Source organism: Chrysoperla carnea, chromosome 3, assembly GCF_905475395.1.
Source record: "Chrysoperla carnea chromosome 3, inChrCarn1.1, whole genome shotgun sequence".
NCBI classification, from domain to species: domain Eukaryota; kingdom Metazoa; phylum Arthropoda; class Insecta; order Neuroptera; family Chrysopidae; genus Chrysoperla; species Chrysoperla carnea.
Genome location: NC_058339.1, coordinates 49,698,609 through 49,713,805, shown reverse-complemented (window position 1 = coordinate 49,713,805; position 15,197 = coordinate 49,698,609). Strand labels below are relative to the sequence as shown.

Sequence of the window (15,197 nt, the reverse complement as noted above, 5' to 3'; positions counted from 1 at the left end):
TAGTTAATTTCAGAGATATATGATTCAATTTGCAAATATTATAAAGGCCTTAAAGTCGGTTAAGCACGTAGAAAATTAATAAAAAATATTATTTTTTATAGTAAGTATTCAAAATCACGTGCTTATTAATTATTGATAGTTACATAAATATATGTTAATTTATAGTATACAAGTAAATACATAATGAAGTATCAATAAAAATGTATTTATTTTCATCTTTTGAAATTTTAATTTATTCTGTTTATAATCAATTCGCAGGCGCGTGTTGATGAAAACAACAACCTACATATTTTATGTAATAAAAGAATGATGTTGTATATTAGTAATTGAGAAAACCAGTGACAAGAATATATAAAATGAAAAAAATCCTTGTTTTTAATGTTGATTATAGTTATTTTAGAATCAAATAAATAAAAACGCATTCTACATAATAAAATTAATATATTATGTTCTAAAAAATATGACTTAAAATGTGCATAAAATGTGTAGTTTAGATCTGTTTTTGCTTTGCAATAAGTGTCCCTCAGAACGATTAGTACGTAGCTTTGAATTGACTAATTATTTATTAAAATTGAATCATAAAAACTCGTTTTTATCAATCAGTACAGCAAAAAACCCAATTATTATTTATAAGTTAATTCAGTTCACTCTATTTATATTATTGACATAACCTATATCGACATTCGATAAGCAGCTATCATTTTATTTTTTTAAAAGTACATTTATTATGATAAGACTTATTATTATCGTTAGGATTTCATAATATTATTTGTCTGTTACAATAGTTTTAGCCTTATTCAAAAAAACAATATTACAAAATAACATGTAAATAATGTATAAATCTCTGCGGTCGCGAATAACCTAGTTGTTAAAAAACAACCTTAAATAAAATTATTTATTAAAAATATTTATCTATCCTTTACCTGTGTTCCAACTAGGGGTACGATTTTACTAGTAAAATACATATTTTTTACTTAATTTAACAATAAACTGCTGATAAATTACCGGACAATTAACCAAATAAGTTTCTAATGCCATCTAGCATATCTACAACAAACTACCGGAGCTATTAAGCATAACGCGAGATATATAAATATTAAATGCAATATTGTATTCATTATTCTAGTTTTATTATTTAAAAGTGATTTGAATAAATAATTTCAATAATTACTTGTAAATTATTAAAAAAAATCACTTAAAAAAAAATAAAAAAAATACGCTCCGTAAACAATGGCCATCAATTTATTTTATCAAATAAATGGAATCAAGAATAAAAATAATTAGACTTAGGACAAGATGAGATTTTAAAAAAATGTTAATTATCGTTCCGAAATTTATTTTACCGATTAATTAATCGTATAACTTACCGGTAAATGGCCAGATAATTGTTCTCTCGAAGCTGCAAGAAGCTACGAATAAATCGTAGCAATGATTTTACAAGCTATTATTGGACTTGATTTATTAGTGTGTGTGGACCAGCTATTGTGTTAAGAAATTAACAAATACTTACCTAAAAATACTTTAATATGATGAAAATAAAAATTATTATGATCCCAAATAAAGATTTATAGTAAAGAATACATTTGAAAGTAGAGTTTCAAATAATAAATTAAGTCAGGCGTTAGGTTTGAAATATTGAAAAAATTGTAAAATATTAATTTAGGCCTTATCGTATAAGCTAAAACAGACCTATTTTATATAGCAATTATTAATTTAAGTTGTGAAATATAATAAATAATGTTCATATTATTTATTGATAGTCATAGTAGTAGTGTTTAGATATCTAACACGAGTAGAGCACATAAATAATATTTTTTAATATGTGCGGCGTTTATAGAATATCATCGGATCGCTTATCTGTTGTTTGTTGGCTCAATGCGTAATTAAAATATAACTAGTTTAATTAAAAAAAATTAAAAATAATAAGTTAATTAAGTGAATAAGTTTAATGTAAATATTTATTTATTATGGCTGAAATAAATAATAAAAAATATGAAATATCAATGAATAATGATGAAAAAGAAAAATTACAACCGTTACAAAATATAAAAGAACCGGTGATTGTTACAACAATCGATTCAGAGTTAAAAGTTAAGAATAAGAAATTTGTTGAAATTGCCGCAACAATTAGTGGTAAGTGGTAATAATAATAACAATCCATAAATATGGGGTAAAAATTTAGGCGCGCATTTTTATGCTTTTTATTGATCAAATAAACCGATTTCGTACTTTAAATCATTCAATTTGGCTTTCTTTTGGGTTCCTAAATATTTTTGATTAAAATTTAGAATGGGCATGATTTAAACAAATTCCGCGCGCCAACACCAACACTAACAAAACATAATACATATTATATTTAGTCTTAAAATTTATTATGACTTCTTTTATTTTCTACCTGATACAATAAAGGCATCCGTTACTCCTGAGACATTCTGTATAATAATGTACCTATATAATAAATGTTTATATGATAGTAAATAAACCAATTTTTATACCTTGTTAGTTCTGAAATTTTTGTTTATTATGACCCATGGCATGTTATTTCAATTGAAGGTGCTTTATAAATATAAGATATTTAAGATATTAAACGTCTGTTTGTTTGTGTGCTTGTACGCGCATCAAGAAAAAATTACTTGACTGATTTTGATGAAATGGATTTGTTGCATAGCTTTGCTTAATAAACTTGAAGATGGTTATTTTATCTCGCCACCTAGATTTATTACCCTCGATGTAAATTCGCGTTATTTACCAAAATGTAGAAGTCGGGTGTATTAAGGCGGTATGTGCTAAAAGTTAAGCCGACTGAAGGCTATTGTGTAATGCTATTTGTTTTTAAAGGTGAATATTTGGACTGTTATGTATTATTCTTTAAGCAATAATATTTTGTTTGTAAAGTTAGGTACTCCCAGCGAAGCGGGCGTATAGCCGCTAGTTATATATAAGCTTCAAAAAAATTGATTGTTTGTTTAATTGTTTATAATTATTATATGCAATTTAACCTTGTATTAAGATCACTCAGCAGACATTTTAAATCTAGTTTTGCATGATTTAATTGTTAAATTCCGCGTACTCCTCACCTTAAAACTTCTTATTAATATTTTTTTTTTTTTTTTTTAAATATTCGAGTGTTATCAACCAACTTTTTGACTTTACTTTAATTATCTCGACCTTTGTGCATGAAAAGGATGGATTTTCTGAATAAAATTTTTTGGATTTATTAAGAAGAAAGATGAAAATATATATCAGAAATCTCCAAAACCATATGCTAAAAGGGTCATAATATATAACACCCTTTACCCGTCATCGTTTATTTTCAAAAAATTTATTTAATTTTATAATTAAAAGACTCTAATAGAAATAAAGACGGGAACACTGCGCACACATTTTAGACACCTTAAAGGCATAAAATAATTAAAAGTGAAAATATTTAGAAAAGTAATCTGCTAGAGTAACCTATATTAGCAGGACCGAAAATGAAGTTAAAAATTGTTGCCGTGAAAAATTTCATTTGCAAACTCATTATAAACACCAAATTTTATATTATTTTAAACGTTACTATACAGATGAATTTTTATCCGCATACTTATCCAATTCTTTGGTATTTTATTTAGGTTCTCAATTTTAATGATTAATTCAGTTTTAATACCAAAATATTAGCTATCTAATGTATATTTCAGAACAAAATTCATAATCTATAGTTTGTTTTTTACTCGATCAAATTTACATAGTAAAAATATGTTTAAATGTTGACACAAATGGTATCATATACGCACGCAAGTACAGACTGTATCATTAAAAATTAACGATAAAATCAAGGCAGAAAATGATCAAGCCCGAAAATAAAAAGTATCTAACAATAAGATACATAAAATGAGGGGATAAGAAACATTCGTTGAGAATTTTTTTTTTTTAAATTGCACGATACTTTGAACGTAGAATTTCTCTGTAAATATCAAACTGAACGACAAAATGACCTGATGAATTTTTATTTCCTTCAACTTAGAGTTATATTGAAAAAGAATTTATTTAAACAAGTGAAAACAAACAATTGACTGAGTTAAGTGTTAAAATACTATGTAGAGACAGTGTTAACGACCCATTCGTTTGTTTTTTTACGTCATGTAATTAAAGAAAGAATCATCCACTCTTAGATAGCCTCATACCTAATTTGTACCTTATTGGCGCCTTCGCGGGTAAATAGTTATGTTTATGAAAAAATGTTTCAAAAAAAAATTGTTAATTTTTTTATAAGGAACATTTTTTATATTTAAACTTTTATTTTTTTTTCTAACGGTTTACAAGATGGGTCCTACGGACCAAAGACCCAATAGATCTATGTTGCTCATTTGCGAACTTGACCTCACTTTTTATGTCCTGAATACGCTATACAAATTTCAACTTGATATCTCTTTTCGTTTTTGAGTTATCTTGTTGAAAAACAGACGGACAGACAACCGAAAACGGACTAATTAGGTGATTTTATGAACAACTGTACCAAAATTTTGTTGGTAGTATCAATATTTTCAAGCGTTACAAACTTGGGACTAAACTTAATATACCATGTATATATTTCATATACATGGTATAAAAATATAAAATCACGACTGCCTTATATAACAACTAGTGACTTATTCGGGATTCATTAAACTGTTAAAATCGATATGTAAATTACTGGATTTTCTTTTGTCTTTTCTGTTTTTTAAATATTTTTATTTTATTTTACACTTTTTAGATTGGATTTCCAATCATATCCCACTTAAAATAGCTCACCGACTTTCATTTTCAGCTTATGCATCTATATTTGGTTTTTGTGGTGCTCTTCAAACAACAATTCATTATTAAACGTTATTAATATTATGCACGTCAACGAAAACTGTACGTTATGGATATCAATTGATTAATTCGAATATTTGCATATTAATAATTTGTATTATATAAATTGGACATTGTTTATAATAAATAAACTATAATTATTAAAAAAATAAAGGTCGTTCTTGAAATCATGTTTATTATTATAGTTATGACGTTAAGGGTAATGTGAGAGAATGACCTTGATACTGGTTATTGACGAATGAAACTTGGATCAATAACCCAATTTTTCTATTATATAATGATCAGATACAATTTTAAATTTGGAACCAGATATCCCTCTAACCAAGCAGTGGTTCAATAACAAAACTACACGATCTTAGACGTTCGTATACAGATGTATCCAAATGGAAATGATTTCCTTCTTTCATATCTACGATTTATGTAGGAGATGTAACCTATTTACTATTTTTTGATACATACAGTACATGCTCCTTTTTCTGCAATACCTACTTCTGCAAACAGTTAGAAATAATTTATGAAAAGAAACTTTATTACATTATTCCGCATTTATAAGCAAATTTCCGAAGGAAGCGGAGAATTTCCGAAGAAAGGCGATTTTTACTTAATCATAAAACAAATTAGAAATTTTTCAATCTGAAAATTGTTCTGCTACTAAATCAAAGTTGTAGAAAATATTTTTTACTATAATTTATCAATGAATACAAATATCTACTTAGTCAGAAAATAACTGATTCTGGTTTCTTTTTTATCTATAAATATATAGGAGACTTTCTATAGATATAGATAGTCACTCATCACGATATCTCTAGAACTATAAGACCTAGAGACTTGAAATTTGGCAGGAATATTCCTTTTGCCAAGTAGAGGTCAGCTAAGAACGGATTTTACGAAATTCCACCCACAAGGGGGGTTGCGGGGGTGTTCATGAATAAAAAATTCATATTTTTGAATTATGGCTTTTAATAGTTCAAAACTTGGTCAGAATGTTTTAAATTACATTTAGAAATTTTTTAAAAACGAATTCTGTGACATTCCACCCCCCTGACGTGCCCGTGCGTGGGCGTCAAATTAAGAAAAAATTCGTAAATTTCAATCTATAGCTATTAATACTTTGAAACATGGCCAGAATGCTTTTTTTTCGCGTTTTTGAGCTGTTAAGAATAAATTTTATGAAATTCTACCCCCACATCCGATGACGATTTGGCCACGCGAAGCGGGCGGGTAACAGCTAGTTTATAATATAGTAAAGCAAATCTTTTTACATCAGACTTATTTTTCATACTTTTTTTTATAATTTTGTGGTCTTATCGACTCATACCAGACTTATATACAACAAATAGCTAATAAATATATAGATATTATCTTTCATTTATTACTGTTATATCGAATATACTTTAACAGTATCACGTATGTCAATTATTTGATAACTTTAAAAAAAACAGTTGATTGAAATTGTGAAATCTTAAAAATATTCATGTAATAATTTATGATTTTAAATACAATTTTTATTTGTATCCTGACAATTTAAATCAATTAATAATAATGTAATCACATGATACATTAATCACAACTAATATGATAATTAAAAATATTTATTTATTAAAATTTATCAAAAAAAATTTGTTTGTGATATAATTAGGGGGCTCATGGTTACTTAATAAAAGCAATAATTAATTGTATTTCCTAAAATTTTGCTTATTTATAAACACTCGCTTGAAACCCGCCCGCTTCGAGTTTAAAAGTAAAGACTGGTAAAGACCACCGTGTTATAGCTTTCACCTCACTTGCTCTCACTTATGCGCTTTCCATAACACTTTAAATAGAAATAGGGATTGTTATACACAAGTAAAATATATGTACAGTCTCCAGGGGCGTAGTTACCGCCGTATCAGCCGTATCAATGATACGGGGCTCCCGAGCTACAGAGGCCCCTTACATATGCAAGCAAAAATTAGTAAATGTTATCCACAATGTCACTTGAAGGGCCATTAATTAATTACGTAAGCATAGAAAAACTGAAATCGTCTTCAGCTATATACATGTTTCAATAAAGCAATTTACCGAAAAAAGGCAACAAAAGTGTATATTTATTTTGAATTGTTTGGCTAGGTCAATTACTAGGAGGAAGTGATAACTTATAATCAATCAATAAATATTTATTTTAATTTAATGCACGCAATTTTGTTTCTTTTGTGAGAAATCTTCACCCTTAATTTGGGCCCCCTAAATAATTTTGATATGGGGCCCCTTCAAGGCGAGCTACGCCACTGAGTCTCCAACTTTTTGTATTAAATGTAAAATAATCATATTTCATTGAGCATATCAGAACAGATGGTCATGAATTTCATTTTTACCATTTTTACAGCAATCTCTAATTTATGGTTAAAAATGATGGTCATAGGTAGCGCAATAAAATGCCAGACTAAATTTAATTTTTTTTTTTTTTAATTTTTTTAAAAAACATGATGTGTGAGTTATATTATTCTAGAATTTCAATCAAATCCATTCAGTAGTCTTTGCGTGAAAGCGTTACAAACAAACATTCTTACTTTCACATTTATAACATATGTACATATGGGGATAGGTATTTACATTTTTTTCAATTCAATTTTTGAGTCTCAATTTTACATATTCCTCAATAGGTAACTATCTGAATTTTGTAAAATTTGGAATGAAATTTTGAATGCAGGTTATATCAAAAACCTGAATCATTCCAATCGTTTAATATTGAGATTGATTGTATATTTCAAATTTCATTATATTCGAATAATTATTTTTCGAGTAATAAAAAAATGCAATTATCTAGTAACGCGTATGATTTAACTCTTATTCATATCTAAACGTAAAAAATAACTTTATCAAATTAGTTAAATGTCGTATACCGCAAATGGAACAAAATTTAAAAAGTGGATTGACGAAAATTTTATTTTTTCCTCTTAAAGTTCAAATATTTAAATAAATATTATACTTATACATCTAAATCTCTTTTATATAAAGTATATAAAAATTAATTTTCTACATCTTTGATGAAAATGTTCCATTTTATCGTTCGCCCACGATTATTCGTATAGGAGATTTTCATACTAGTTAATTATGAATTGATCATAAAGGTTGTTATGTATAGGCAGTATAATAACGATGGTAAGTAAAGTCTAAAATATATAATCATAAATAATCGATTTTGAGATTACAAAAAGTATAAATAAATAGGTAATATTTAATTAATATAATAAAATTTAATTACCCATTGTTACGTTCAAAGGAAGAGGATAATGATAAATATTGCTCAGAAAACAACGGATATTCATTGAAAAATATTAAAAATAACAGTAATAACGGCTATTATGCTTATTTTTATGTATATATTTAGTATTATATTTATTTTTTTACACTATTATTATTATTTAGGTTATTTGTAACGTGCATCCAAAATGTTATAATAAACTATAATAACTTATTTTATTATAAACTACTAGCTTGATAGCCGCCCGCTTCACCGGACTTAAAAGAATAGCTACGAGCTATTCGACTGTATTCACTTGTTATGGCAAAGATTTTCTTAAATCATTTGCTAATTACTCAAAGTACTTAAGGATGTATGAGCATGGTAGTGGGGGCACAAATTTAAAAATAGATATTTTCAATTTTGATGATAAATTTATATTATTACTTGACGATATAAGACGAAAAGTAAGAATAAAATTTTTCGATATCTGGCTTAATTTTCAAAATATCGAAAATTGAAAATTTTGTTTAATTATTTAGCTTTCGATATTTCGAAAACCAAGACACATATCGAAAAATTTTATTCTTATTTTTCGTCTACATTCATGAAGTTATAACAAAATTCATCATCAAAGTTGAAAATAAGATAAAAATAATTTCAACCCTTAATCTACCCTGCTCTTACATCCCTTATATGGACGGTGACACTTAGTTTTTTTCTTTTCTAATTCATTGCTAATATGTTTACTTTCTATTAAAAAGTTTTTTTAAAATTTGTTTTCATTCATTCCAAATGAAAATTATCAAAAACTTCCAAAATATGTCGTTTTTTGAGATTCCTCCATAAGAGCCAATGTATTTTATATCGATTTTTAATGACTTTTTTCTTAAAAATTTGCACGGATACCTAAGCTGAAATTTTAACCACATATTCATTGAGTAAAAGACTACCTACAAACAAATTTTGAGCCTTTAAATCAAACATTGTTGTCATGCTCATACATCCTTAATTTCGTTTCTTATTAGAGAGTATGTGTATCTTCTTTAAATCCGAGTTTGCAAGATAAATGTTTGCTTCTTTAAACTATTAACATTTTATGAATATATTCTATTACATAATTAATTAGGGAAAAATGAATAATGGTATTAAATAGTTAATTGATATAAATAATTACCGCCACAAGTCTAATAAGACTAAGGTAAATGTACCATATTACGGGATGTTTAGGCATAATCCACTTTGAAGCTGATTATTGAAATAAATATAAATATTTCCACTATAAAAATTGATTTGTTGTATAAAATGATTTATTGAGAATTAGTTTTGATCATTTTTTCATCCCAAAGTCTTTAATTTATAGTATTAAACGTTAATTTTCTGGACTTCGAGTTTGTCTCTAATTCCGTGATAAAATTTGGCTTTGAACCTGACTCCGGGAATGAAAGTACATAATTCCGGGATACACACTTAACATAGGTAAAATAAAAAAATTGTTTTGTTTAATGTAAATAATATTATTGAGTATTATCATATAAAATTTGATTGAAAAATAAAAATTTTTAATTTTTAATTAATTTTAAAAAAAATCATAACATATTGCGAAATAGTAATGACAATAAATCACTGGTATTATAAATATTATCGTTATTAAATTAATGAAGTTAATAGAATTGTTATTTTCTTAAATTCTTTTAATAATAGTAAAAGTTATTTTAGCATTAATAATCATCAATAATTAATTTAAATAACAAAATAAAATCAAGTTTCAATTTTCTCCTTTATTATGTGATACTCCCGGAATTGTATACATAAGTAAAAACTCTGCTCATTATTCCGGGAGTTGAAAACACATTATATACTTATCATAAAAAGCAAGTATTTAAGCATAAATTATGCCAAATTAAAAAAAAAACATATCCCGTAATTACCTCACAAAAATCTACGGTATCTACTGCTTCAATCAGTAAAAAATATTTTAATAATTATAACACCAATTTTAAACGAGAGTTAAAAATAATTACCTCTTATTTTCCCTAATTACGGTAGACTCCCGTAATATGGTTCACTATCACTGATTTAAGAACATAATTCCGGGATTCATAATTTAAAGAAAATAATTAATTAAAATAATTTGAAAATGCTTTAAAACGATTTATTTATTCATTCTAATCAATATTTTTACATATTCAATAATTATAAACTTACCAGTAAACTAAAAAAAGCTTAACAATCTGACACTGTCATCTTACGTTCAAAGACAACATATTGGTTATAAAACCAGATGTTAACCGATTGATCACTTTTTCGATTGATATGAGTATTTAAGAGTGATTTGATTTGTTCAAAAGTCGATTTTTTTTGTTCATATTTTAGTGCTACAGGCTCTGTTATTTTTTAAAATCAAAAATTTATTTAGTGTTTCTTATTTTTTGATTAAAAGAAAAAACTCCCGGAATAACGTACTAACCCGTAATAATGTACATTTACCTTAAGTATTATTTTTTATACATGTAATGTGTAAATATTAGAATTTCTTATACTTAATGCTTAATCAAATATTTGCTTCGTAATATTTTTTATTCACATCAATTATTATTAAAAGATATTGATGTGTCAGTATTCGTAGCCGTTATTTTCTTCTTTTACAAAAGCACAGTAGATTTTCCTGATGTTCGTTTGTGAGTCGAAAAAAAACTACTGAAGTTATATCAAAGAGTTTTATTTATTAAATTTTGCAACGTACTTTTAAAGTGTAATATAATTTAATAACAATCGCATTTGGATAGTACAATAATCGGCGTAATACACTCTTTGCAGCTTCTACATATAAAACACAATACCATACCAGTGACAAGATGTATGAGTAATATGCTTTAATTATATTTTTCCCTAGAAAATTCTTTAACTAATTTAAAAGAAAAACATCCTGGCCCAGATTAATCGAACAGGCACACAGGAAAATCTGAAACTTTAAAGTAGCGTCAATATTGGAAAAACTGAAACCCCTGCGGAGTCAGCGTAGATAAAGATAAACGAAGTTTAAAAAATAAAGGTTTCGAAGATTCGACTACGACTAAAAAGAAAGTCTTCATTGATAGATTTTAAAACTGCCTGCGAAAATTAAAAATTTCTAAATCCGTGCCTGAAAAGTATTGGAAAAAACCTACTATTATGATCACCCCAGGTGTTGGAAACTTTTTAAAACCGTTTTGCATATCAAATGGGTAATTAAAATACATAGGTAATTAATATAAAAAAACATTTTACATTATTTTAACGTTAAGTTTTTCAAATAAAATTAAAATAACAAAGCATAATTTTATTGTCAGTAAAATGTTTCCTATATAACGCAGATTTTTATACCATGTATATATGAAATATATATTTAGGTATACTAAGCTTAGTCCCAAGTTTGTAACGCTTAAAAGAATTGATAGTACCAAACAAATTTTGGTATTGGTGTTCATAAAATCACCTAATTAGTCCCTTTTCCGGTTGTCTGCCCGTCTCTAAATAAATTTTATTATTCATGGTAGTCGAAAATACGTATTTATATAATACAAAAATTTTTATATGAAATTGGGGGTTACGAAATTTAGTAAATTTTTTATTTATATGAATTAATTTAATACTCTGTTACTATTTGAGATAAAACTATCATCGTCACAGCATAATTTATTATTTGCACTGTTTATAATTACGTGAACAATTTTTTCATGATTTTGAAAAGTAAAACGGAGTGCCATAATAAAGCTTAATGATAATTATTATATTGGACCATAATTATCTTGATAGATAATACAATCAAACACGGACGTAGCTACATACATTGTATAGCTATAAAAAAAATTTCAATTTAATATAAAAAAATTCAATTTTATAAAATTATTATAAATATTAAAATTTATTACAACTAATAACATTTATTTATATATTTCATATCTTTAAAGCGTAAAATAATCACCTCTCATTTGGAATTCTTTGGGCGTAATGCATATTGTATTTACAGAGTTGTTCAATAAGATGTTGCCATATAAATAGAAGAAACTTTGCCCAAAAGATGTAACAACTTCACTGGGGGGAGACTTATTTTTTAAGAATTTTTTCATTTTCTATTTTAATCCTTTTCATTTTTTAAATAAATACATTTCGCCCGAAAAAAATAAAAATATAATGCTTTATATACTTTTTATAATTAGAGAGCTTAAAAAGCATTACGAATATCTCCCCTGATTTGAGAATAATGTCTAGTACACAGATGTTTTTGAATTACATAAAATTAAAGACAAACGTAAATATTTATAAATTTTTTTTATATTTTCAGGTTCATTAACAAAATTCTCAACTGGATTAATAGTCGGCTGGTCTTCACCATCTCTACCAAAATTAAGAGCCGCTGATTCTCCTGTACCAATCACAAGTGCTCAATCACCATGGGTTGCAGGAGCAATGCAATTAGGAACTCTACCATCAGTATTTTTAATGGCTGCTACCGTTGATGTATTTGGTCGTAAACGTGGTATATTATTCAGTGCTATACCATTAATTATATCATGGATATTAATCGCTCAAGTTACCTCATTCGAAGCCTTGTTTACCGCACGTTTTATTGGTGGCTTAGGCTCTGGTTATGGTAAAATAGTAATTGGAACCTACATTGGTGAAATAGCACAACCATCAATACGTGGTGCTTTAGGAACATTTATGGGAATTACATATGTGCTAGGAGTGTTAACCTCGTATTCAGTAGGACCATTAACAACAATTAGTGAATTCGCTTATATTAGTACAATAATTCCTGTTGCACTGTTTGTAACTTTTATGTGGATGCCAGAAACACCATATTTCTATTTGATGCGTGGTAAAAATGAAAAAGCACGTGAAACTTTAGAGAAATTACGTGGACATACAATGGTTGATGAAGAATTAACACGTATGGCGAAAGGAATACAAAAAAAAGTTCCATTAATGGTAGCTTTTAAGAAATTAATTTCGGAGCGGAAAAATCGTCAACCGTTATATGTAATTTGTATATTATTCTTTTCGATACAAGTAACTGGCAAAATGCCTATTTTATCGTATTGTCAAAATATTTTTGAGGAAAGTGGTGGAAGTATATCCCCATATTGGGGCTCGATTATAACATGTTTTATTCAATTAGCTGCGCTAATTATCTCAGTATTTATTATTGATAAAAGTGGACGAAGATTTTTGTTAATATCCTCGTGTATAGGATGCGCCATCTCATTAGGTGTATTAGCAATATATCTCTTTTGTAAAGAACATTTAAAACAAAATGTTGACACATTTAATTGGATTCCATTATGTTCATTAATTTTGTATAATTTTGTTTTTAACATTGGATTAGGGAATGTACCATTTATAATGGTTGGTGAATTATTTGCAAATGATGTAAAATCGATTGCTGTATGTGTTACAAGTTTATGTTTACCGATTTCGTCGATTACGATGTTAAAATTCTTTCAAGTAATGACGGACGCTTATGGAATGTATACTAGTTTTGCGTTCTTTTCAGTTATATCAATTTTATGTACAATTTATTGTTATTATTGTGTACCTGAGACAAAAGGTAAATCTTTAGAAGAAATTCAAGCGTTTTTTATGAAGAAAAAGTGAAGTACGATTTAGAAAATTAAAGAATGGATACATTTCCTTTACACGGTTATTTAATTTAAATGGAGTTTAGTTCTTCAAAAAAACGTATATTGAAAATATAAATAAGGCGCAATTATTTTTGATACGAAGGTTTAGTTCTAACCTTCATGGTTTTGACGAAGATTGGAAATGGTCTACTGCAGATATGTACCACCAGATGACTGGTGATACATTGTTATTAATGAAATTTTTTTTCTGTATTTGTTTAAGTGTACAGGCCATAACCAATTTTATTTTTAAAAGCGTGGATCCAGAGACACAATAAAATAATTATTGTTAGTGGTTAGCAAATCACTTGCAGCCCATAGATGTAGTGCATTATACAGTTGGATAGCACGTAGCTAGAATAATTGTGGCCCAAATAATACAACAATCGGGTTCCTTTAATGCATGGATGAGTAGTTTCTTAAATATCTTCTACTAGCTGAGAACTACCCGCTTTGCTGGGCAACATTGCGACTCCCCCCATATCTCCTGTGTAGGGGTTGTAGTGTACACGTCATGGTCTTTTATTTGATACCTCACTTGGGTATATTTGAAAATATTCGATTCTTCATCCCCACTTTCTCGCTTCACTCCTCAAAGGTCTTTCCACCCCTCAAAGGTTAAAAATAGATAAAAACAATTCTTGAATCTGGTTGTATATCTTGTCGATGCCCAACTTTCACAGTTTTTGAAATACAGCCCTATCAACCCCTATTTCATTTTCATCTCCTTACTCTACTATATACTGCCTCTTAAATAACTTTATCTATTAGAAACGCATCAAAATCCGTTGCGTAGTTTTAAAGATCTAAGCATACATAGGAATTAGGGACAGACAGACGGATTGAAGCGATTTTGTTTTATACTATGTATTTATTTAAAGTTCTTGAATATAAAGTAATTGTTCATGTTTATGGATTATTCAGAGTAATAAGGATCCAGAAATCATTAAAAACTCATTCGAAAAGCTCTTAAGAAAATTGTAAAATCGGGAAAATTTTTTTGGTTCCGATTTGGATAAAAATCAGTACAATTTCATGTTAGGACATGTCGTCCTGAGCATTGAAATTCCAGAGAATTTTTAGTAGAAGCTATGAATTTGTAGTTTAATCGCAAAATGGGTAAGCTTTTGGTGTTTTTTTTATAAATCAAAGGTCTAGTGAAACAAAAAAATACTCATGAAAAATTCATATTTTCACCCAAAAAAGTATCTGGATCCACGCTTGAAGAAACTAATCGTGTTAAAAGTTAATGTCACAAATGTACTTGAAGCGTATAAGTGGCCAAATGAAACGCTTTCATTATACATATTAGGAAAAATAATTCCAGTGATATCATAAAAATATTAATTTCAAAACAAAGTTGTTAGAAACAGAGAAAATTTTAAATGCTGTTGTATATAAATTAAATGAATTTAATTAGATAGGTACAAGTGGGCTAGACCAGTGCTGCGCAAACAGTTTTTACTCTCGATTGC

General features: G+C 27.4%; 1 protein-coding gene across 1 annotated transcript; it reads left to right on the top strand.

Moving 5' to 3' along the window:
* Positions 1-1,949: 1,949 nt before the first annotated feature.
* LOC123296670 (facilitated trehalose transporter Tret1-2 homolog) lies at positions 1,950-14,233 on the top strand. The gene is made up of 2 exons (XM_044878247.1): positions 1,950-2,133; positions 12,384-14,233. Exons 1-2 carry the CDS (start codon positions 1,968-1,970, stop codon positions 13,694-13,696), a joined length of 1,479 nt encoding a protein of 492 aa, XP_044734182.1. The 5' UTR covers positions 1,950-1,967; the 3' UTR covers positions 13,697-14,233.
* Positions 14,234-15,197: the final 964 nt, after the last annotated feature.

Excerpts from the sequence above, each read along its gene's own strand:
- LOC123296670 (XM_044878247.1), top strand. The coding sequence starts at position 1,968 with ATGGCTGAAATAAATAATAAAAAATATGAAATATCAATGAATAATGAT. Across the intron at positions 2,134-12,383 it reads AATTGCCGCAACAATTAGTG|GTTCATTAACAAAATTCTCA; the intron begins GTAAGTGGTAAT and ends TTATATTTTCAG.